General features: G+C 50.6%; 1 protein-coding gene and 1 long non-coding RNA gene across 2 annotated transcripts; one reads left to right on the forward strand and one right to left on the reverse strand.

Annotated features, from left to right (window-relative positions):
• The first annotated feature begins 163 nt into the window (after window positions 1–163).
• LOC115899228 lies at window positions 164–6684 on the forward strand. The gene is made up of 2 exons (XR_004058936.1): window positions 164–269; window positions 6471–6684. It is a non-coding gene; the product is annotated as an uncharacterized LOC115899228 (long non-coding RNA).
• Window positions 6557–23204, reverse strand: TM4SF19 (transmembrane 4 L six family member 19). The gene is made up of 5 exons (XM_010381194.2): window positions 22859–23204; window positions 10700–10901; window positions 10247–10324; window positions 7281–7450; window positions 6557–7007 (listed from the first exon to the last, which is right to left on the reverse strand). The coding sequence occupies exons 2-5, from the start codon at window positions 10898–10900 to the stop codon at window positions 6827–6829; spliced, it is 630 nt and encodes a 209-aa protein (XP_010379496.1). The 5' UTR covers window position 10901; window positions 22859–23204; the 3' UTR covers window positions 6557–6826.

Genomic DNA, 23204 nt, shown 5'->3' on the forward strand with positions numbered 1-23204 from the left:
GCCCCCGCCCCCAGCCCCCGCCCCCAGCCCCCGCCCCAGCCCCCGCCCCCAGCCCCCGCCCCCAGCCCCCGCCCCCAGCCCCCGCCCCCAGCCCCCGCCCCCAGCCCCCGCCCCCAGCCCCCGCCCCGCCCTGCCCGCGCCTGCGCACCGGCTGCTGGGCGGGAACTGGTTGCGCCCGGACCCGCGACCGCTTCCACCCGCCTTGGGCGGTATCGGCCACGCCGCCGTCGGAGGAAATAGACGCCGGGCCTGAGGCTCTTGGACCTGAGGTATTAGGTTGGTGCAAAAATCATTGCGGCGGCCAGGAGCGGGGGCTCACGCGTGTAATCCCATCATTTGGGGAGGCCGAGGCGGGAGGATCACCAGAGTCAGGAGGAGTTCAAGACCAGCCTGGCCAACATGGTGAAACCCTGTCTCTGCTAAAAGTACAAACATTAGCCGGGCGAGGTGACGGGCGCCTGTAATCCCAGCTGCTCCGGAGGCCGAGGCAGAATAAGCTATTGAACCCGGGAGGCGCAGCTTGCGGTGGGTGAGCCCAGATCAAGCCACTGCACTCCGGCCTGGCGACACAGCGAGACTCCGTCTCAAAAAAAAAAAAAAGAAGAGAGACTTAGGGTGCATTCCCTGCATTTTAAGTTATATATTTATTTATTTTGAAACGATGTCTCGCTCTGTCGCCCAGGCTGGAGTGCAGTGGCAAGATCTCGGCTCACTGCAACCTCCACCTCCCAGGTTCAAGCAATTCTCCTCCCTCAGCCTCCCGAGCAGCTGGGATTACAGGCACTCGCCACCACCCCCGGCTAATTTTTTTGTATTTTTAGTAGAGATGGGGTTTCACCATATTGGCCAGGCTGGTCTCAAACTCCCGACCTCAGGTGAGCCGCCCACCTCGGCCTCCCAAAGTGCTGGGATTACAGGCGCGAGCCATCGCGCCCAGCCGCACTCCCTGCTTATAAGCACCAGTCCCTGGTCCTGTTTTAGAAGGCTATTGTATCTTGGCCTCTGCTAGCTTCAAAAACTAAGGCCCAATGAGATAGCTTGTGCCTGTAATCCCTGTTTACTGCGGAGGCTGAAAGACAGGGTCTTGCTCTGTTGCTCAGGCTGGAGTGCAGTGGCGCGCTCACCGCTCACGGCAGCCTCGACCTTCTGGACTCAAGCAATCCTCCCACCTCAGCCTCTGGAGTACCTGGGACTCAGGCGAATGCCACCACGCCTGGCTAATCTTTTTAATTTTTGTAGAGACAGGATCTCACTATGCTGCCCAGGCTGGTATTGAACTCTTGGGTTCAAGCACTTATCCCACCTCAGCCTTCCAAAGTGCTGGGATTACAGGCATGAGCCATCACACCCAGCTGAGACACTGTTTTTCGAATCCTTGTCATGTTCTGTAATATAACTACGCAGTTCCTGAAAGAATGGAGGCAAGAAGGAGTCAGCTTACCACTGTGAACTGTCTTAAAGCCAAGGACCGACCTTTCTCTCCTTGGGGTCCTGCTGACCCATCAGAATAGGGCTGAGCCAGGATGGGGCTCGTGGCGAGGATGTGTATGAGTGTGCATGCACTTGTGTGTGCATGCCTAACATCCAAAACTAGATATAAATTATCTTTAAATTCTCCATTAGTTGGCCGGGCACGGTGGCTCACGCCTGTAATCCCAGCACTTTGGGAGGCCAAGGCGGGCAGATCATGAGCTCAGGAGATCAAGACCATCCTGGCCAACACTGTGAAACCCGGTCTCTACTAAAAATACAAAAATTAGCTGGGCATGGTGGCATGTGCCTGTAATCCCAGCTACTTGGGAGGCTGAGGCAGGAGAATTGCTTGAACCAGAGAGTCGCAGGTTGCAGTGAGCCGAGATCACACCACTGCACTCCAGCCTGGCGACAGAACAAGACTGTCTCAAAAAAAAAAAAAAAAAATTCTCCATGAGTTGTGTGGAGGTGTCAGTACCTTTCCCCAGCAAGAGAAGCTTCTCCATATCAGGCGTATCCTAGCCATGACCCCGAAACTAACCAGCCAAGAGGGAAATGTGAGACAGGCCCAGGCAGGCTTCCTCGAAGTTATATGCAGGAATAAGATGTGCTGTCTGCTCAAGAGGCTGTGCCTCCTTGTGTCTCCCACAGCCTGTGTGTCCACCTTCCCCATTCCCCACCCTGGCAGGCCCGTCAGGCCTGCAGCCCGGGAGAGGAAAGGGTGAGGTGGTGTTTGAAGGGACCTGCCTCCTACGAGCTTTGCTGGTTGGACTGTCAGATGACAGAACCGTGCCTCTGAGCCCTGGAGAGGGAGGCACCTCTGTGTTCTGGAGGCCCCCAGTGCTTCAGCAACTCCTCACTGACATGGAATAGTCCAGGAATCAAGCTGGGATCCAGGGGACTGGGGTGGGGGGTACAGAGCAGCACTGGACCCCACATTCCCTTCCAGCAGAGCCTGCGTGCACTTCGTTTCTAGGGGGGTTTGTTTGTTTCTTCCCAGGACGGAATCTTGCTCTGCCACCCAGGCTGGCGTGCAGTGGTGCGATCTCGGTTCACTGCAACCTCTGCCTCCCAGGTTCAAGCAATTCTCCTGCTTCAGCCTCCAGAGTAGCTGGGATTACAGGCACCCGCCACCACGCCCGGCTAATTTTTATATTTTTTGTAGAGATGGGGTTTCACCATATTGGCCAGGCTGGTCTCAAACTCCTGACCTCATAATTTGCCCACCTCAGCCTCCTAAAGTGCTGGTAGTACAGGCATGAGCCACCACACCTGGCCTGGCTTTTTTTTTTTTTTTTTTAGATAGAGTCACTCTCTGTCGCCCAGGCTGGAGTACAGTGGTGTGATCTCAGCTCACTGCAACCTCCGCCTCCCGGGTTCAAGCGATTCTTCTGCCTCAGCCTCCCGAGTAGCTGGGACTACAGGTATCCTCCACCACACCCGGCTAATTTCTGTATGTTTTGTAGAGATGGAGTTTCACGATGTTGGCCAGGCTGCTCTCAAACTCCTGACCTCAGATGATCCACCCACTTTGGCCTCCCAAAGTGCTGGGATTACAGGTGTGAGCCATGGACCTGGCCAAAGCCTGGGGTTCTCCAACTCGTTTCTGGGGCCTGCCCACCACTTTTCTTGCCAGTGCCCGTCTTCCAGTTTCTTCCCAGGCTGCTTCTGCCTGCCTTGTCCTCTTCCTGCCCATCATACCACACTCTCCCACCAGCATGTCCTTCATTCCGCTCTGACTCTTCTCACCACCCAGCCTAACCTGACTGAAAACCCTGCAGCAGGAGAGCAGGAGGCCTCTGCTTCTAGGTGCCATGTGAGAAGCAGCTGTGAGGTCGGGCTCACACCTGTAATCCCAGCACTTTGGGAGGACGAAGCGGGCGGATCACCTGAGGTCAGGAGTTTGAGACCAGCCTGGCCAACATGGTGAAACCCCACTTCTATTAAAAATCAAAAAAAAAAAAAAAAAATTAGCCAGGTGTGGTGGTGTGCACCTGCAGTCCCAGCTACTGGGGAGGCTGAGGCAGGAGAATCAATTGAACCCAGGAGGTGGCAGTTGCAGGGAACTGAGATCCTGCCACTGCACTCCAGCCTGGGTGATCAGAGTGAGGCTCCGTCTCAAAAAAAAAAGCAGCTGTGGCATTACAGTTCACCACACCAGCCTGTGGATCCCTCCCTCCCCTGTTCGCTGGGCCAGCTCTCTGAAGACTCAGCTCAGGCCGGGCGCAGTGGCTCACGCTTGTAATCCCAACACTTGGGGAGGCTGAGGCAGGCAGATCATAAGGTCAGGAGTTCAAGACCAGCCTGGCCAATATGGTGAAACCCCCGTCTCTACTAAAAATACAAAAAAAATTAGCCGGGCATGGTGGCGTGCGTGCCTGTAATCCCAGCTACTCAGGAGGCTGAGGCAGGAGAATTGCTTGAACCTGGGAGGCGGAGGTTGCAGTGAGCTGAGATCGCACCACTGCATGCCACTCCAGCCTGGCGAGAGAGTGATACTCCATCTCAAAAAAAAAAAAAAAAAAAAAAAGAATCAGCTCAGGTGCAAGCGAGGCCTTCCTTGAGTTCTCCCAGATCCTCTGCCAGGAGGTTTGTTGTTCCACCGAGCTCTCATTGCACCTGCATGAGCTCTAGCATGGCCCTTTGCATATGATGCTCGAATCACTGATAGATGTGTTTGTTTCCAACCTAAACAAGAGCTCTTCAAGAGCAGGGCAGCATCCAAGGGCAAGGACCATGTCTTGGTCACCTTTGGATCCGCAGTATGTATGGCAGTGCCAGGCACAGAGTGGGTACTCATTATATACTATTTGGGTTTTGCAGGGGTTTTTTGGCAGGGTCTCTTGTCGCCCAGGCTGGAGTACAGTGGTATGATCACGGCTCACTGGAGCCCCAACCTCCCAGGTTCAAGCTATCCTCCCACCTCAGCATCCCGAGTAGCTGAGACAATGTCACATACCACCACCATTGGCTAATTTTTTAGTTTTTTGTAGAGACAGTATGTTAGGCAGTTCTTCCACTGCTCTAAAGAAATACCTGAGATGGGGTGATTTATTAAAAAAAGAGATGGCCGGGTGTGGTGGCTCACACCTGTAATCCCAGCACTTTGGGAGGTCAAGGCAAATGGATTGCTTGAGGCCAGGAGTTCAAGACCAGCCTGGCCAACATGGTGAAATGCCGTCTCTACTAAAAAAAAAAAAAAAATGCCAGGCGTGTGGTGGGTGCCTGTAATCCCAGCTACTCAGGAGACTGAGGCAAGAGAATTGCTTGAACCTGGGAGGCAGAGGTTGCAGTGAGCCGAGATGGTGCCATTGCACTCCAGCCTGGGCGACAGAGCGAGACTCCGTCTCAAAAAAAAAAAAAAGAGAGATTTAATTGGCTCACAGCTCTCAGGCGTTACGAGAAGCATACCACCCACATCACTCAGCTTCTGAGGAGGCCTCAGAGAGCTTTTACTCATGGCAGCAGGTGAAGAGGGAGCAAGTGAGTCACATGGTGAGAGCAGGAGCAGGCGAGAGAGAGGCTAGAGGTGCCACACGCTTCTAAATGACCAGATCTTGCGGGAACCCACTATTGCAAAGACAGCTCCAAGTCATGAGGGATCCACCTCATGATCCACACACCTTCCGCCAGGCCCCACCTCTAGCACTGGGGATCACAGTTCAACATGAGATTTGGGTGGGGACAGATATCCAAACTGTGTGGACAGAGGTGATGCTCCTCAGGGTCTAGTTGTTGAACTCTGGAACACCAGTGAAGAGAACGCTGGTGTATTAGTCTGCCAGGCTGCTGTCACAGAATACCAGGAACTGGGCCACTTAAGCAACAGAAATTTATTTTCTCACAGTGCTGGAGGCTAGAAGTCCAAGAACCAGGTGCCAGCAGGTTTGGTGTCTCCTGAGGCCTCGCCCCTGCGCTTGCAGGCAGCCGCCTTCTCACTGGGTCCTCACAGGGCCTTTTTCTTCGAGCCAGTGTAGAGAGCTCTGTTCTCTCTTCCTCTTTTTATAAGCACACCAGTCCTATTTAATTAGGGTCCCACCCTTATGACCTCATTTAATCATCTGTTGTTTTTTTTTTTGAGACGAGGTCTCACTGTGTTGCCCAGGTTAGCCTCAAACCCCTGGTCACAAGTGATCTTCCCACATCGGCCTCCCACAATGCTGAAATGACAGGTGTGAGCCACTGCGCCCAGTCTCATTTCTCCTTAATTACTAATTTAAAGGTGCCATCAGGGCTGGGCGTAGTGGCTCACACCTGAAATCCCAGCACTTTTGGAGGCCGAGGTGGGTGGATCACTTGCAGTCAAGGGTTCGAGACCAGCCTGGCCAACATGGTGAAACCCTGTCTCTACTAAAAATAGAAAAATTAGCCGGGCGTGTGGCGGGCGCCTATGATCCCAGCTACTCAGGAGGCTGAGGCAGGAGAATCGCTTGAACCTGGGAGGTGGAGGTTGCAGTAAGCCGAGATCTTGCCACTGCACTCCAGCCTGGGGGACAGAGAGAGACTGTCTCAAAAAAAAGAAAAAAAAAAGTGCCGTCACCAAAGACCGTCACACTGGGGGTCAGGGCTTCAACCTACGGATTTGGAGGAAACACGATTTAGTCCATCATAACTGGAGACCTTGAATTTAGAAGGTGGGGGTTGGGGCCAGGCGCAGTGACTCACGCCTGTCATCCAGCACTTTGGGAGACCAAGGTGGGAGGATCACTTGAGGTCAGGAGTTCAAGACCAGACTGGGCAATGTAGCAAGACTCCATCTGTACAAAAATTAAAATCAGCCAGGGAGAGTGGTGTGTGCCTGTAGTCCCAGCTAGTCAGAGGCTGAGGCAGGAGGATCACTTGAATGCATGGGTTCTAGGTTACAGTAAGCTATGATTGTGCCACTGTACTCCAGCCAGGGGAACAGAGCAAGACCCTGTCTCAACAACAACAGAAAAACAGGGAGATGGGGGTCGGGTGCTGACTTCACCTGAATTTCACTGTGTGATTTTCTGTAGCAAGCCTGCCGCCCTCTGTGAACCTCAGCTTCTCGATGTGTAACAAACGGCCAATTGTATGGGATTGTCAAGAAGCTGAAACGAGATCCTGGCTGGAGGGTATTTTATGAACTATACATTCCTACACAATTATAATGGCTTAGTTATTTGTCCTATCCATGGATCACCTGGAAGATTACAGTGTGATTTAAAATGCATTCTATCATTCAACTGACATGCAGTGAATTTTGTTGTCATTATTTCTCCAGAGATACCTAAAGGGAAAGTTTGTTTATAATTTGTACCCACTCCTTGTAGAAAGGATTCAGGCAACCAATGATGAAAACACTCATGCTTGAACGTGAAGGTTCTGCCTGTCACTTCTCACAGAGGCTGCAGAAAAGGCCCAGGAGGCTGTTGATGACATGAACGACCACCAGGAGAAGCTGGAGCAGGCTGATGCACAGAAGGGCGGAGAAGAGGGACACATGCCAGACAACAGCTGTAGAGGGCTCCAGGCAGACGGAGTTCCAGAGCAAACGGTCATACAGATAATTCCTATCCCAAAAAATAAGGAGACCAGGGGTCGGGCAATAAGTAAGGAAAGCCAAACAGGCAACCCCGGTAGAAAACGGGAGCCTCTCCTGACTGGGTCATGGGATTGGGCTCGTGAGGATGACCATTCCTGCTGCATTTGCAATTTTCTGAGCATCAGAGGAGCAAGATGCTAGGACGTGTGACCCAAAGGAACTTGTAGTTCATCTGTGTGTCTTTTTGTCTCTCTCCCTCTCTCTCTCTGAGAAGACCGAGCCCGAGCCTCCACCCATTTACCTACTATGCAGGTCTTGGAATGGGTAACCATATTTCCAAGCTTGTGTCTGATTGAAGGATGAGGTATCAAACATGCAAAAAGGACCGTCTTTCAGAGCAACTCCAGAAGTGACAAAGCAAATCAGGGCTCCAAGCAAAGCCAGGCCACTTGCCAACAGAGCAGTAAGCACCTGCGGAGGGAAGGAGAAACGGCGAGCTAAGACCGGGTGGCGGCGGGAGCCCGTGGGGCGGTCTGCACAGGTCTAACATCTCTGGTCTCAGGCGTTCTGTCCTGTCACGGGGGAGAATTCTATCCATGGCACACAAGATAGAAGCATACCCAAAGTGGGGAGGCCAGTGAGCGGTTTCCAGGTAGAGCCAGGAAGGGCTGGGAGAGAAAGGACCAAGAAGGAGAATCGCAGAGTCTTGGCCCCGGATCTCCCTGACTCAGCAGGTTCGCCTGAGCTGCTCGGCAGCTTGGCATCACAAACCTTTTGCAGATTACAGCCATTCAGCCTCTGAGCTGAAGACGCAGGTTATCACAGGCCCGCCTCTGACTCTTCTGAGGAAAAGGTGCATTTTCAAAAGTTCCAGGCTCCCAGCTCTGATTTTTCTCTTTTTCAAATCAAGGATAAAAAGAAGGAAGCGAGGGAAGGAAGGAAGGAAAGAAGGGAAGGAGAGAAGTGGGAGGGAGGGAAAGAAGGGAGAGAAACAGCGAGAGAGGAGCTGCAGCCAGACTCTGAAATGACTCCACTTCTGTCGCTGCATTTCTCCAGCCAAGAGCTCCCATGGCGATCGGTGTGTGCCCTCACTACCCTCCCAGAAAATAGCTGGGTTTCCTTCCTTGACAGGTTTCTAGCCTGCTTCTATATTGCCTGCCTGCCTTCCTCCCTCCCTCCCTTTTCCTTTTTTTTTTTTTTTTTTTTTTTTTTTTTTTTTTTTTTGAGATGGAGCTTCACTCTTGTTGCCCAGGCTGGAGTGCAGTGGCGCGATCTCAGCTCACGGCAACCTCTGTCTCTGGGTTCAAGCAATTCTCCTGCCTCAGCCTCCCGAGTAACTGGGACTACAAGTGTGCGCCACCACACCCAGCTAATTTTTGTATTTTTAGTAGAGACGGGGTTTCACCGTGTTGGTCAGGCTGGTCTCGGACCTTGTGATCCGCCTGCTTCAGCCTCCCAAACTGCTGGGATTACAGGCATGAGCCACTGTGCCTGGCCCATATTGAATTCTTTCTTAGGGTTCTAGATATTTTTCTCCCTCCTCCAAAAATGTGTATTTTAAAAATTTGAATAATACCTACATAACATTTTTCTTCAGAGTCATGGAGTCATTTTCCCATTGATGTCAAGCTGGTTTGGAGTTGGAGAGGGATTGGAGAAAGGTGTATAGTAGGTTTTGGCTCTGAGTTAAAAGATTCAAGATGAACTAGTAAGCCTAGGGCAGTGGTTCCCAAACTGGGGTGCCTGTCCAGCTGCATTACATCACCTGAGAACTTGTTAGAAATGCAAAACTTCCTGCTCCCCCAACTCCTGAATCAGAAGCTCTGGGGAGGGAGCCCAGCAATCCATTTGCTGGCCAAAGCCCTCCAGGTGGTTCTGATGCACACTCTGTCAGAACTACGTGCCTCGGGGAAAACCAGATGGGACTGAGAACAGATAGTACATGAATGAGGACAGTGAAAGAAAAGTGCAAGTGTTTATTTATTTAGAGAGGGGTCTAGCTCTGTCGCCCAGGCTGGAGTGCAGTGGCGCCATCTCGGCTCACTGCAACCTCCGCCTCCCGGGTTCAAGCGATTTTCCTGCCTCAGCCTCCCAAGTAGCTGGGATTACAGGCCCCCGCCACCACGCCCAGCTAATTTTTGTATTTTTGGTAGAGACAGGGTTTCACCGTGTTGGCCAGGCTGGTCTCGAACTCCTGACTTCAGGTGATCTACCCACGTCAGCCTCCCAAAGTGCTGGGATTACAGGCATGAGCCACCGTGCGCAGCCTATATTTAATTTTTTAACATGTAACTGAGTCAGTGGGCTTCCCAACATGTGGGCTGCAGATATCAGAGCAGGCTGTGGAGTTACCGTAAGGCCACAGATTTATGTCTGAGACCGAGTGTGTGTGTGTGTTACACAAATATACTGAGATTTCTTTTTTTTATTTTTTTTTTATTTTTTTATTTTATTTTTTTTTAATATGGTTTTTTTTTTTTTTTTTTTTTGAGACGGAGTCTGGCTCTGTCCCCCAGGCTGGAGTGCAATGGCCGGATCTCAGCTCACTGCAAGCTCCGCCTCCCGGGTTTTACGCCATTCTCCTGCCTCAGCCTCCCGAGTAGCTGGGACTACAGGCGCCCGCCACCTCGCCTGGCTAGTTTTTTGTATTTTTTTTAGTAGAGACGGGGGTTTCACCATGTTAGCCAGGATGGTCTCGATCTCCTGACCTCGTGATCCGCCCGCCTCGGCCTCCCAAAGTGCTGGGATTACAGGCTTGAGCCACCGCGCCCGGCCAAGATCTTTCAAGTTTATACAGTTGCTGCTGTAATTAATAAGGTACAAATTTATTCTGGGCCTCAGTTTATCTGTAAAATGGAGGGGTTAGATTAGAATCTAGTGATTAGATGATCTCTGGAAAAGTTTCCTGTTCTAAGAAAATATTAGTTAAAATAACTAGGAAAATTTCTATCAATGACACTTGATTACAGTGTCATAACTCAGTCCATATTGTCCAGCACGCTAAGAGAATAACAGTTCCTCACACTGGTACAGACATCTGGGCTTCACTAAGCACTACTCCCTTGACTTGCTCAGCTCCCATTTTATAGATGAAAGCCTGAAACTGGAAAGATGAAGCAACTTGCCAAAGAACTTAGCAGTACCGAGGGTCACAGTGAGGACCTGACTTCAGGCCCCAAGACCAAAACTGCCTCTTTACCGTCCTGCCTCTAGAGTAATGGAGGTGGAGACATTCTCAGTGTTAGAAGAGTGGAATCTGGTGCTTACGCTTCGACAGAGCCCACTCTTACTGAAGCAGCCGTATCTCCAGCCCATCAAGGAGATGAGGATAGCGGCAGTGAGTACCTGCAGGAGAGAGAAGAATGTTGAGATGGGGAAATTTACTTTGCCAGCTGTTTCTAGGTGCTGCCCACAGCTGTTGAAATAGAGTGGCTGGGCACCTCCCATGAACTCAGTTGTCCTCTTGACTCTGACTCCAGGGACCCACAGTTGGGTGACTAGCCTGATCTAACGCTGTGGATGTGTGGATGTTAACTTTCACACCTGATCTGCCTGGTCCCAAGTTAGTCTTCCTGTCTCTTAAAGCTTCTGCAGACCCAAGACCAGCTTGTTAGAATAAACTTTCCTGCAAGGAATCAAAACACTCTTCCCGTGCCACCTTCCTGCTCCCCGCCAGGGATCTCTTTGAGAGTTCGCGTTCAGGGAACCCCAGACACTTACCATGAGGCCTCCTCCCCAGAGCCCAGTTCCCAGCATGGCATGCTTGCCAATGAGGCCCCTCAACAGGTAGGTCACATCCCAGTTAGGAAAGAGGAGTGCCATGTTGGCCCCAGCAGCAAACAGGGCTGCAGTCCCAAGGCTCAGCCCCAGGATACGGGAGCAAGTCCGTGAGCTTGCCGGCGTGCAGGCAGAGGACAGCATCCTGGAACAGATAGAGAGTCGCGGCAGCTCTGCTGTCGGGGGATGGTCTGAGAGCGTGCCGGCGTGCAGGGAGAGGACAGCATTCTGGGACAGATAGAAAGGGAGTTGCGGCAGCTCTGCTGTGGGGGGATGGGGAAGGGAACTCCAGCAGCATGTGATGGCTGGGGGAAACACTACAGAAACCGCCACCTTCCAGGGACAGACCAATGAGCCAAGCAACCTGCTTAAAAACTGCTCCTTATGAATCTTCCCCAGGGACTAGGATTTAATTGTTTCCTTTTCTACTAACCCCTGTCCACACATAAATAGTTTGCATTCCATCATATTTTGTTTATGCCTCTATTACAGCCAGTGATTATTTCTATCCGACAAAAATAAATGTTTAAAGGTGGCTTCATGATGTCCATTGTCCCCACTTTTATTCAACGTTGTGCCAGTCCTAGCCAGCGCAATACGAAAATAAAAGGAAGCAAAAGCCATACAGATAGGAAAGAAAGAAGTAACATTGCCGGCCAGGCGTGGTGGTTCACGCCTGTAATCCCAGCACTTTGGGAGCCCGAGGTGGGTGGATCATGAGGTCAGGAGTTCAAGACCAGCCTGGCCAACATGGTGAAACCCTATCTCTACTAAAAATACAAAAATTAGCCAAGCACGGTGGCGGGCGCCTGTAATCCAGCTACTGGGGTGGCTGAGGCAGGAGAATTGCTTGAACCCGGGAGGCGGAGGTTGCAATGAGCTGAGATCATGCCACTGTACTCCAGGCTGGGTGGGTGACATAGCAAGACTCCATCTCAAAAAAAAAAAAAGTAACATTGTTATTATTCACAGATAATGTGATCACATTATGTAGAAAATCCTAAACATTATTAGAACTAACAGGTGAGTTTAGCAAGGTCATAGAATAAAAGATTAATATACCAAAGTTCTATTCTATTGTATTTCTATATACAAGCAATGACAAATTGAGGATTGAAATTAAAATATATTTACAATAGCATAAAAATATAATACATATGGATGAATTTAACAAAATATCTGCAAGACCTGTATAGTAAGAATTGCAAAGCATTGCTGAGAAAATGAATGGAGACCTAAATAAATGGAGACACATACCATGCTCCTGAACCAGAAGACTCAAAATCGTTAACATGCTCTCCCTAAATTGATGCATAGATTTAAAGCAATCTCAGTCAAAATCCGAGGAGAGTTTTGTTATAGCAATTGACAACCTGAATCCAAATTTATATGGAAATGCAAAGCAGTTTTGAAGATTGGCCAAAGGAATTTTGAAAAACAAAGCTGGAGAACTTACGCCATGTGCTTTCAAGACTTACAACTTACGCCATGTGCTTTCAAGACTTACAACTTACGCCATGTGCTTTCAAGACTTACAACTTACGCCATGTGCTTTCAAGACTTACAAAGCTACAGTAACTGAAGACACTGAAGTCGCGGCGTAAGGACACATATGTGGACTACTGGAACAGGCTGGAGCTCAGAAATAGACCCAATCCATGACAAATGATTTTTTTTTTTTCTTGAGACGGAGTCTCACTCTGTCACCCAGGCTGGAGTGCAGTGGCATGATCTTGGCTCACTGCAACCTCCACCTCCCGGGTTCAAGCGATTCTCTTGCCTCAGCCTCCCAAGTAGCTGGGATTACAGGCGCCTGCCAGCACGCCTGGCTAATTTTTTGTATTTTTAGTAGAGACAGGGTTTCACCGTGTTAGCCAGGACGGTCTTGATCTCCCGACCGTGTGATCCACCCGCCTTGGGCTCCCAAAGTGCTGGGATTACAGGCGTGAGCCACCGTGCCCGGCCGATAAATGATTTTTTAAGAAGATAACAATTCAGTGGGAAAAAGTCTCTTCCACAAATGGTGCTGGAACAATACATACGCAAAACAAAACTGCCTTCACTATTACTTCATAACATATTCAAAAATTCACTTGAAATGGAGCATGGGTCTAAAAGCTTTATAAAATTTCTAGAATAAAACAAAAACACTGGGACCTTGGGTTAGATAAAGGTTTCTTAATAAAATGCAAAAAGCACAATCCACAAAACATGATTAATCAGACTGCTTAAAATTTAAATGTCGGCTGGGTGCTTGCCTATAATCCCAGCTACTCGGAGGTTGAGGCAGGAAAATCGCTTGACCCTGAGAGGCGGAGGCTGCAGTGAGCCAAGATCACGCGACTGCACTCCAGCCTGGGTGACAAGAGCAAGCGACTCCATCTCAAAAACAAAATCATGCTAAATGAAATAAGCCAGACACTAAAGGACAAATATATGATTCCACTTATATGAAATATTCAAAACAACAAATTTACGGAGAAAGAAAGTAGATTGGAGGTTACCAGGGACTGTAGGGAGGAGAGAATGGGGAGTTATTGTTTAATGGTTACAGAGGTTTGGTTTTTTTTGTTTTATTTTTTGGGGTTTTTTTTTAGAAGAGTCTAACTCTTGTCACCCGGGCTGGAGTGCAGTAGCACGATCTCAGCTCACTGCAACCTCTGCCTCCCGGGCTCAAGCAATTCTCCTGCCAAGTAGCTGGGACTACAGGCGCCCACCACCATGCCGGGCTAATTTTTGTATTTTTAGTAGAGACGGGGTTTCACCATGTTGGCCAGGCTGGTCTTGAACTCCTGACCTCAGGTAATCCACCTGCCTCGGCCTCCCAAAGTGCTGGGATTACAGGCGTGAGCCACCACGCCTGGTGGTTTTGGGGTTTTTTTTGGAGATGCAGTCTCACTATGTTGCCCCAGCTGGTCTTCAACTCCTGGGCTCAAATGATCCTCCAGCCTGAGCCTCCAGAGTAGCTATGACCAGATTCGGGCCACTGCCCACGGTGTAATGGTTACAGACTTTCTGTTTGGGGTGACACTGCCCACGGTGTTATGGTTACAGACTTTCTGTTTGGGGTGACACTGCCCACGGTGTAATGGTTACAGACTTTCTGTTTAGGGTGAAGAAAAGTGTTGGAAATAGATAATGGTAATGGTTGTACATCATTGCAAATGTAATTACTGTCACTGAATTGTACACTTTAAAATGGTTAAAAAGGGCCGGGCGCGGTGGCTCAAGCCTGTAATCCCAGCACTTTGGGAGGCCGAGGCGGGTGGATCACGAGGTCAGGAGATCGAGACCCTCCTGGCTAACACGGTGAAACCCCGTCTCTACTAAAAATACAAAAAACTAGCCGGGCGCGGTGGCGGGCGCTTGTAATCCCAGCTACTCGGAGGCTGAGGCGGGAGAATGGTGGGAACCCGGGAGACGGAGCTTGCAGTGAGCTGAGATCCAGCCACTGCACTCCAGCCTGGGCGACACAGCGAGACTCCGTCTCAAAAATGAAATGAAATGAAATGAAATGAAATGAAGTGAAATGAAATGAAATAAAATGGTTAAAAAGACAAATTTGATGTTACATACTTTACCACAATAAAAAAATCAATTTAAAAACTTGCAATTACCCAAATACTTATCAGTAATCAATAGGTGAATCAAGACAAATTGTGTTATCATACACACGAGTTCTATTAGGTAATAAAATGAGTAAATTTCTGATACATATAACAACATGGATGAATCTCAGAAGCATGATGTTAAGTGAAAGAAGCCAGAAACAAAAGACTACTCACATGTTTCTATACAGATGAAATTCTAGAAAAGGCACTTTTAACAGAGAGCAGATGAATGGTTGTCACAGGCTGAGAATGGGGTAGAGGGTTAGTATGGGGCATGGGAAGCGTTCTGAGGGGGTGGAAGCGTTCTGTCTCTAGATTCTGGTGGTGAATACATAACTATGCACTTAAAATTGGTGAATTGTATTGAATTTTAACTACATATCAATAAAGCTGATTACAATTAAAATGTCATATCTAGATAAATTATAAAATGTCTCTTCCACTCCTTTTCTTATATTCCTTTCTCCCTTTCTCTCTTTTATATTTTCATTGATATGTGAACTTCTTGTTTTTTAGAAAAATATGAATTAAGGTCAGGCGCGGTGACTCACACCTGTAATCCCAGCACTTTGGGAAGCCAAGGCAGGTGGATTACCTGATGTCAGGAGTTTGAGACCAGCCTGATCAACATGGTGAAACCTCGTCTCTATTAAAAATACAAAAAATTTGCCAGACCTGGGGGGCGGGGGGCACCTGTAATCCCAGCTACTCAGGAGGCTGATGCAGGAAAATCGCTTGAGCCCAGGAGGCAGAGGTTACAATAAGCAGAGATCTTGCCATTGCACTCCAACCTGGGCAACAAGAGTGGAACTCATATATATAAAATATATGAATTAAAACAGACTAGTAATATTTGGGCAGACGCACGTCAATGTGGATCTGAAAAAACTTACCGTCATGACATCCCCAGGAAGTGGCCTGTTCCCACTGTGCAGTTCTGTTACATGTCTGTCTCCCCTTAAGACTATTTATTTATTTATTTTTAATTTAAAAAAAATTATTTTTGGCCAGTTGTGGTGGCTCACGCCTGTAATCCCAGCACTTTGGGAAGCCGAGGCAGGCATATCACCTGAGGTCAGGAGTTCAAGACCGGCCTGGCCAACATGGTGAAACCCCGTCTCTACTAAAAATACAAAACTAGTTGGGTGTGGTGGTGCATGCCTGTAATCCCAGCTACTCAGAAGGCTGAGGCAGAAGAATCACTTGAACCCAGGAGGCAGAGGTTGCAGTGAGCCGAGATCACACCACTGCACTGCGTGAAACTCTGTCTCAGAAAAAAAAAAAAAAAAAACATGTAATACAGGTGAGGTCTCCTTATGTGGCCCAGGCTGGTCTCAAAGTCCTTGGCTCAAGGGCCCTCCCATCTCAGACTCCCAAAGTACTGGGATTACAGGCATGAGTCACTGCACTTGGCCCCTTGAGGCTCTTGACACTCCTATAACACATTGCTTTGCACTTAATCAGAAAATATGTGTATATAGGCTGGGCACAGTGGCTCATACCTGTAATCCCAGCACTTTGGGAAGCTGAGGTGGGTGGATCATGAGGTCAGGAGTTCGAGACCAGCCTAGCCAACATGGTGACACCCCATCTCTACTAAAGATACAACAAAATTAGCCGGGCGTGGTGGCAGGTGCCTGTGGTCCCAGCTACTCGGGAGGCTGAGGTGGGAGAATGGCTTGAACCTGGGAGGCGGAGCTGGCAGTGAGCCAAGATTATGCCACTGCACTCCAGCCTGGGCAACAGAGTGAGACTCCGTCTCAAAAAAAAAAAAAAAAAAAAAAAAGGCTGGGCGTGGCAGGCGCCTGTAATCCAAGCTACTCAGGAGCTTGAGGCAGGAAAGTCACTGGAGCCCGAGAGGCAGCCGTGGCAGTGAGCCCAGATCATGCCACTGCACTCCAGCCTGGGTGACAGAGCAAGAGAAGGGAGGCAGGCAGGCAGGCAGGCGAAGGGAAGGGAAGGGAGGAAGGAAATTATATATATATGATATGGATCAGAGGCTCTCTCTATGCACACACATATATCATACACATATAATGTATAATGTGTGTATAATGTGTGTATGTACACACACACACACACACACACGCAGTAGTCCTCCATATCTGCAGTGGATATGTTCCAAGAGCTTCAGCAGATACCAGAGACCACAGCTCACACCAAACCTTGTACATTCAGATGCTTCTCCACTTACGATGGGGTCGTGCTCCTACAAACCCATTGTAAGTCAAAATATCCTAAGTCCAAAAGGCATTTCATGCTGGCAACATAGTAGACAGTACCTGACTCACAATGGTTCAACTTAGGATTTTATTTATTTATTTATTTATTTATTTATTTATTTATTTAGAGACAGGGTCTTGCTCTGTCACCCAGGCTGGAGTGCAGTGCATAATCATTGTTCACTGCAGCCCTGATCTGGGCTCAGGTGATCCTCCCACCTCAGTCTCTCGGGTAGCTGAGACCGCAGGCATGTGCCGCCATACCTGGCTAACTTTTTAGTTCTGCAGAGACAGGGTCTCACTATGTTGCTCAAGCTGGTCTCAAACTCCTGGCCTCAAGTGATCCTCCCACTTCCACCTCCCAAAATGTTGGGATTACAGGTGTGAGCCACTGCGCCCAGCCCCAACTTACTTTTGACTTTATGACGGTGCAAAAGCAATGAGTATTCGGTAGAAACCATAATCCTATCATAACGTGTAAGGAGTTAACTTATGATGGAGTTAGGTCCCTAGAAACCTGTCGTAAAGTTGGAAAATTAGAAGTCAAACCATCATAAGTAGAGGACTGTCTGTACTATGCTTTTTCATATGCATACATACCTATAGTAAAGTTTAATTTATAAATTAGCCACAGCAAGAAGTTCACAACAACAATAATAAAATAGAACAGTTATAACAATATACTGTAATAAAAGTTATGTGGATGTGGTCTTTCTCATTGAAAATATTTCATGTAAGTTTTTTAAACTGCAGTTGACTACAGATAGCTAAAACCTTGGAAAGCAAAGCTGCAGATAAGGGGGGATTACTTTACATCACACATAAATAATGAAATATTTCAGAGCATAAAGAATTAAACATTAGGGGAGGGCCAGGGCTGAAAAACTATCTATAGGTACTGAGCTCACTACCTGAGTGACGGGAATTACTCATACCCTAACCTCAACATCACACAATAGACACATGGAACAATCCTGCATATGTATCCCCGAATCTAAAATAAAAGTTGAAATTATATTTTTAAAATTTGCATCAAAGGCCAGGCACAGTGGCTCATGCCTGTAATCCCAGCACTGTGGGAGGCCAAGGCGGGCAGATCACTTGAGGTCAGGAGTTCAAAACATCCTGGCCAACATGGCGAAACCCCATCTCTACTAAAAATACAAAACTTAGCCAGGCATGGTGGCGGGCACCTGTAATCCCAGCTACTCAGGAGGCTGAGGCAGGAGAATTGCTTGAACCTGAGAGGCAGAGGTTGTAGTGAGCCGAGATAACACCACTGCACTCCAGCCTGGACCACAGATCGAGACACTGTCTCAAAAAAAAAAAAAATTGCATTAAAAAAGAATTAAACATAATGAGTAAAATATATGTGTAACTTGTGTGGGATAATTAACACCCATGTAAACACAACCAATTGTAAAACATACATCATTACCCATCACATCACTGATGTTCCAGGTGTGTCCTCTCCAATACTGCCTTCTTTCTGGATTCGTTCCTAGGAACCACTATCCTATATTTCATCTTCATGATATCCTTTTAAAAACAGTTTTACAACTTAGGAACTCAAAATTTTTTTTTTTTTTTTTTTTGAGACGGAGTCTCGCTCTGTCGCCCGGGCTGGAGTGCAGTGGCCGGATCTCAGCTCACTGCAAGCTCCGCCTCCCGGGTTCACGCCATTCTCCTGCCTCAGCCTCCCGAGTAGCTGGGACTACAGGCGCCCGCCAGGTCGCCCGGCTAGTTTTTTGTATTTTTAGTAGAGACGGGGTTTCACCATGTTAGCCAGGATGGTCTCGATCTCCTGACCTCGTGATCCGCCCGTCTCGGCCTCCCAAAGTGCTGGGATTACAGGCTTGAGCCACCGCGCCCGGCCTCAAAATTTTTTTTAGAAACTTGGTTTGTCAAGTGTTTTCTATTTTTTCAGACTAGGTTTTTTTTTTTTTTTTGGAGACGAAGTCTCGCTCCGTCGCCCAGGCTGGAGCAGTGGCGTGATCTCAGCTCACTGCAACCTCCACCTCCCAGGTTCAAGCGATCCTTCTGCCTCAGCCTCCCCAGTAGCTGGGACTACAGCCGCCCACCACCATGCCCAGCTGATTTTTGTATTTTTGGTAGAGACGGGGTTTCACCATGTTGGCCAGGCTGGTCTTGAACTCCTGGTCTCAAGTGATCCGCCTGCCTCAGCTTCCCAAAGTGTTGGAATTACAGGCGTGAGCCACCGACCCCGGCCAGACTGTAGCTTATGGTAAAGACGACAAACACTGAGACAGAACACTGAGCAGGCTGTTTAGTTTGGGGGTATGCTTTGGCCCCTCTCCCTCACCCTACCCCACAGCCCTCCGTGACCTTTGCTTCCTCTAATCTTAGCCCATGCTCATCTCCTGCCCCTCCCCTCCCCACAGGGAACTTTTGGCTGCAATTCTTCGATTTCGTTACGATGAGTTGCCTTGACCGCATGCCCTGTCCATTGGGTATTAGCCCTCCAAGCCATGTCTCCCACAGTGAATAAAGAGCTTGTCCCAGATGAAAAGGAGTCCGGATCTCAGCAGAGGGGAGGGGTGTCCTGGGAGGGTGGGGGCAGGGGAGGGGAGGGGTGCATCGGGAGGGTGGGGGTAGGAGAGGGGACGGGTGTCCTGGGACGGTGGGTGTAGGAGAGGGGAGGGGTGTCCTGGGAGGGTGGGGGCAGGAGAGGGGAGGGTTGCACGGAGAGGGTGGGGGTAGGAGAGGGGAGGGGTGCACGGGGAGGGTGGGGGCAGAAGAGGGGAGGGGTGTCCTGGGAGGGTAGAGGCAGGAAAGGGGAGGCGTGTCCTGGGACGGTGGATGTAGGAGAGGGGAGGGGTGCCCTGGGAGGGTGGAGGTAGGAGAGGGGAGGGGTGCACGGGGAGGGTGGGGCTTGGAGAGGGGAGGGGTGTCCTGGGAGGGTGGGGGTAGGAGAGGGGAGGGGTGCACGGGGAGGGTGGGGGTAGAGAGGGGAGGGGTGCACGGGGAGGGTGGGGGCTGGAGAGGGGAGGGGTGTCCTGGGAGGGTGGGGGTAGGAGAGGGGAGGGGTGCACGGGGAGGGTGGGGGCTGGAGAGGGGAGGGGTGTCCTGGGAGGGTGGGGGTAGGAGAGGGGAGGGGTGTCCTGGGAGGGTGGGGGTAGGAGAGGGGAGGGGTGCACGGGGAGGGTGGGGGCTGGAGAGGGGAGGGGTGCCCTGGGAGGGTGGAGGTAGGAGAGGGGAGGGGTGCAACGGGGAGGGTGGGGGCTGGAGAGAGGGGAGGGGGTGCCCTGGGAGGGTGGAGGTAGGAGAGGGGAGGGGTGCACGGGAGGGTGGGGGCTGGAGAGGGGAGGGGTGTCCTGGGAGGGTGGGGGTAGGAGAGGGGAGGGGTGTCCTGGGAGGGTGGGGGTAGGAGAGGGGAGGGGTGCACGGGGAGGGTGGGGGTAGGAGAGGGGAGGGGTGTCCTGGGAGGGTGGGGGTAGGAGAGGGGAGGGGTGCACGGGGAGGGTGGGGGTAGGATATGAACTAACGGTGACCCTTACCCCGGCGACCCAAGGGTCCTGGGGCAGGGTGGGATCAGGAATCGGGAGGGATGGGGTGTCTCTTCCCCGTCAACCCTCTGGCTGGCAGGCCACTGGACTCCTCAGTCACAGCAAGGAGCCTGTCCTGCTCCTGGGAGCCGGGCGACTGTGGAGAACAGCCCCCCTCACAGCGGCCCACAGCGCTGCGATGCCCCCGCATGTCCGCACAGCCTCCCTCCGAGAGGGTCCCATCATGCAGTGCGAGGCTTTCAGTGTGTAATTCTGCATTGAGGCAAATTAACCACCCAGGGTGTCAGCAACTCTCAACTTTAACCCACTGCCTACTCAGATGACTGGCGGGGGCCCAAGGAAAGATGGGTGTGTGGTGGCCTCTCAAGCAGGTGCTCTAGATCATAGGGCCAGGAGACGCCCTAGTGCAGGAACGCATTCAGTGCCTTCAAATCACACCACCTTTGAGAAAGGACTGTCTAGACACTTCACCAACATCCACCCCCCTGACAATCTCTTCTACACAAATTTTCCCATCAGAAAAGTCTTTTTTTTTCTTTTTTTTGAGACAGAGTTTCACTCTTGTTGCCCAGGCTGGAGTGCAATGTCCCGGTCTTGGCTCACTGCAACCTCCACTTCCTGGGTTCAAGCGATTCTCCTGCCTCAGACTCCTGAGTAGCTGGGATTACAGGTGCCCACCACTACGCCCGGCTAATTTTGTATTTTTGGTAGAGACCGGGTTTCTCCAGGTTGGCCAAGCAGGTCTTGAACTCCTGACTTCAGGTGATTCACCCGCCTCGGCCTCCCAAAGTGCTGGGATTACAGGCGTGAGTCACCGCGCCCAGCTCAGAAAAGTCTTAAAGGGGAAACTAAAAATGATGGACAACGAGGGGAAAACTACCAGCTGGAGCATGGCTTTTGGATGAGTGGAATTCAGAGGCCTGGCTGTCCGCCAGTCAAACACTAAAAGCGCTTGCCGTGCTGCGGCCTCGTGTGAATTTCACCTCCTCTTCCTGACTTTATTCCCCCTAGAAATCGTAACATTTGGAGAAACGCTTCCAAAAATGTGAACCAGGAGGTGAGCAAAGAGGTGGGCTAATTTGATATCTGAAGAGACAAGCAAGATCAGAAGGTAAAACCTTAAAACCAGGCTGTTGGGGAGTTCCTTGTTCTGTCCTGAGGTCCTGGCTAGGTGAGCAAGTCATCGGCTAGATGTCAGGGCAACAACAGAAGTGATGGGCTCAATTCCATGGAGGAAGAGAACTCACGTTCTCTGCCCCCCTGGATCTCCCTCGCCACCTAGCAAGCCTTTTCTTTCATTCTTCCTTCAGTCGGATATTTATTAAGTGATCATTACCTGACAGGCACTTGCTGGGGGCTAGGGATATCACGACGAAAAAGATGTAATCCCTTTTCTTGAGGAGCTTAAAGTTTACTGGGGACACAGCTAAGGCAAAAAGCAATTCTGGGTTTTTGCTTTTTTGTTTTGTTTTGTTTTTTTGAGACAGAGTTTCGCTTCTGTCGCCCAGGCTGGAGTGCAGTGGCACAATCTCGGCTCACCGCAACCTCCAGCTCCCGGGTTCCAGCGATTCTCCTGCCTCAGCCTCCCTAGTGGCTGGAATTACAGGCACCCGCCACCACCCCAGCTAATTCTGTGCTTTTAGTAGTGACGGGTTTTCACCATGTGGGTCAGGCTGGAAAAAAGCAATCCTAATGAAGTGTGCTAAGTGTTAGAGCAGACACGAGCAGGGCCGGAGAAGGCCCCGACCCCAGTAACGTCCGGTGACTATGAGGGGATGGCCAGGCAGTTGTCACACTGTCTTTCTAAAATAATAATTGGTCACAGCCAGCGTCAGGGAAAGACAGTCTCCCAACAGATGGAAAATACCTCAACCTGGTGATCAACAGCTTCCTGGTAAGAGCTCAGGGGTTGGGCGTGAGCGCCCAAGCATGTGCACTAAGAAGCAAAATGGCGGAGTTTAGCTGGTTCCTGAGGGTCCTCCAGCGCCGCTCCGCTGTAAGGGAACAGCGCCTCAAGTGAGCATGCGCACGACTTCAGGAAACCCACTGCGCATGCGGCCCCTCCCAAGTGCCTGTGCGGCGGACTTGGGGTGTGCGGACAGCCCACCCCAAGGGAAGATCAGGGGAGAAGAGACGCAGACCGCGGAACCATCCCAGCGTAGAAAACCCCAGTCAAGGGCTGAACAGCACGCTTGGGTCTCTCAAGTCGCGCACTTGGCCGTCTTCTAAGTATACTTTACTTCCTTTCATTTCTGCTCTGAAAGTTTTAATAAACTTTCACTCCTTCTCTAAAACTTGCCTCGGCCTCTCCCTCTGCCTTAAACCCACTTCTGCCCCTCAGCTGAATGTTTCCCCCGAGAAGGCAAGGATTGGGTTTGCTGCAGACTCGCTGGATTCGCCGCTGGTTGCAGTAAGTACCAGGCAGAGGCATCCAACTTAAGGCGTCATGGAAGCCCATGGAGGAACCGAATCCTATCTGGCAGAAGCAAAACGAAGCCTCCCGCAGGAAAGGCTGCCCATGCCCAAACTTGAGGGACAGTGAGGTACTAGGCAGGGAAGAGTATCCTAGGTGCAAAGGCCAGAAGTTGACAGACGGAGGCAAAAGGAGAAGGTAAGTGAATTGCGCAAAGCCACGCAGCCGCCAAGCTGCAGAGCCAGGCCCACTGGAGTGGAAACAGGCACTCTCATCTGCGAGGCTACGCTGTTCCCTGGCCGCCACCTCACCCTTTCATCTCTGCTTACCTGCATCTGGTGTCAAGAATCAGAATGGGAGAGAAAGAACCTGGAGAAAGGCTGGCTCTTCAGAGTGGGGCCCACCCCTGCAGCCCCAGGGCTGGACCTGAAGGTTGTCTTTCCAGGACTCTTTCCAGGAGGGCCAGGGAGGCTCTCTATATACGTAGAGGTCACCCAGGCGTGTGTGCGCCCCACGCTCCTGCCCACAGGCCTGCATTGAAGGCGCTTCCGCTCCTCGGAGAGCCCTGTCCTGATGACCCACCCTCTGCTCACTTCCATGTGATTCTAAGGCAGGAAACAGGAGGCCTCATGAGCTCCACGGTCCTGCTGAGTCACTGGATGCACCCGTGAGAAA

Source organism: Rhinopithecus roxellana, chromosome 1 (assembly GCF_007565055.1).
Source record: "Rhinopithecus roxellana isolate Shanxi Qingling chromosome 1, ASM756505v1, whole genome shotgun sequence".
Taxonomy (NCBI): Eukaryota; Metazoa; Chordata; class Mammalia; order Primates; family Cercopithecidae; genus Rhinopithecus; species Rhinopithecus roxellana.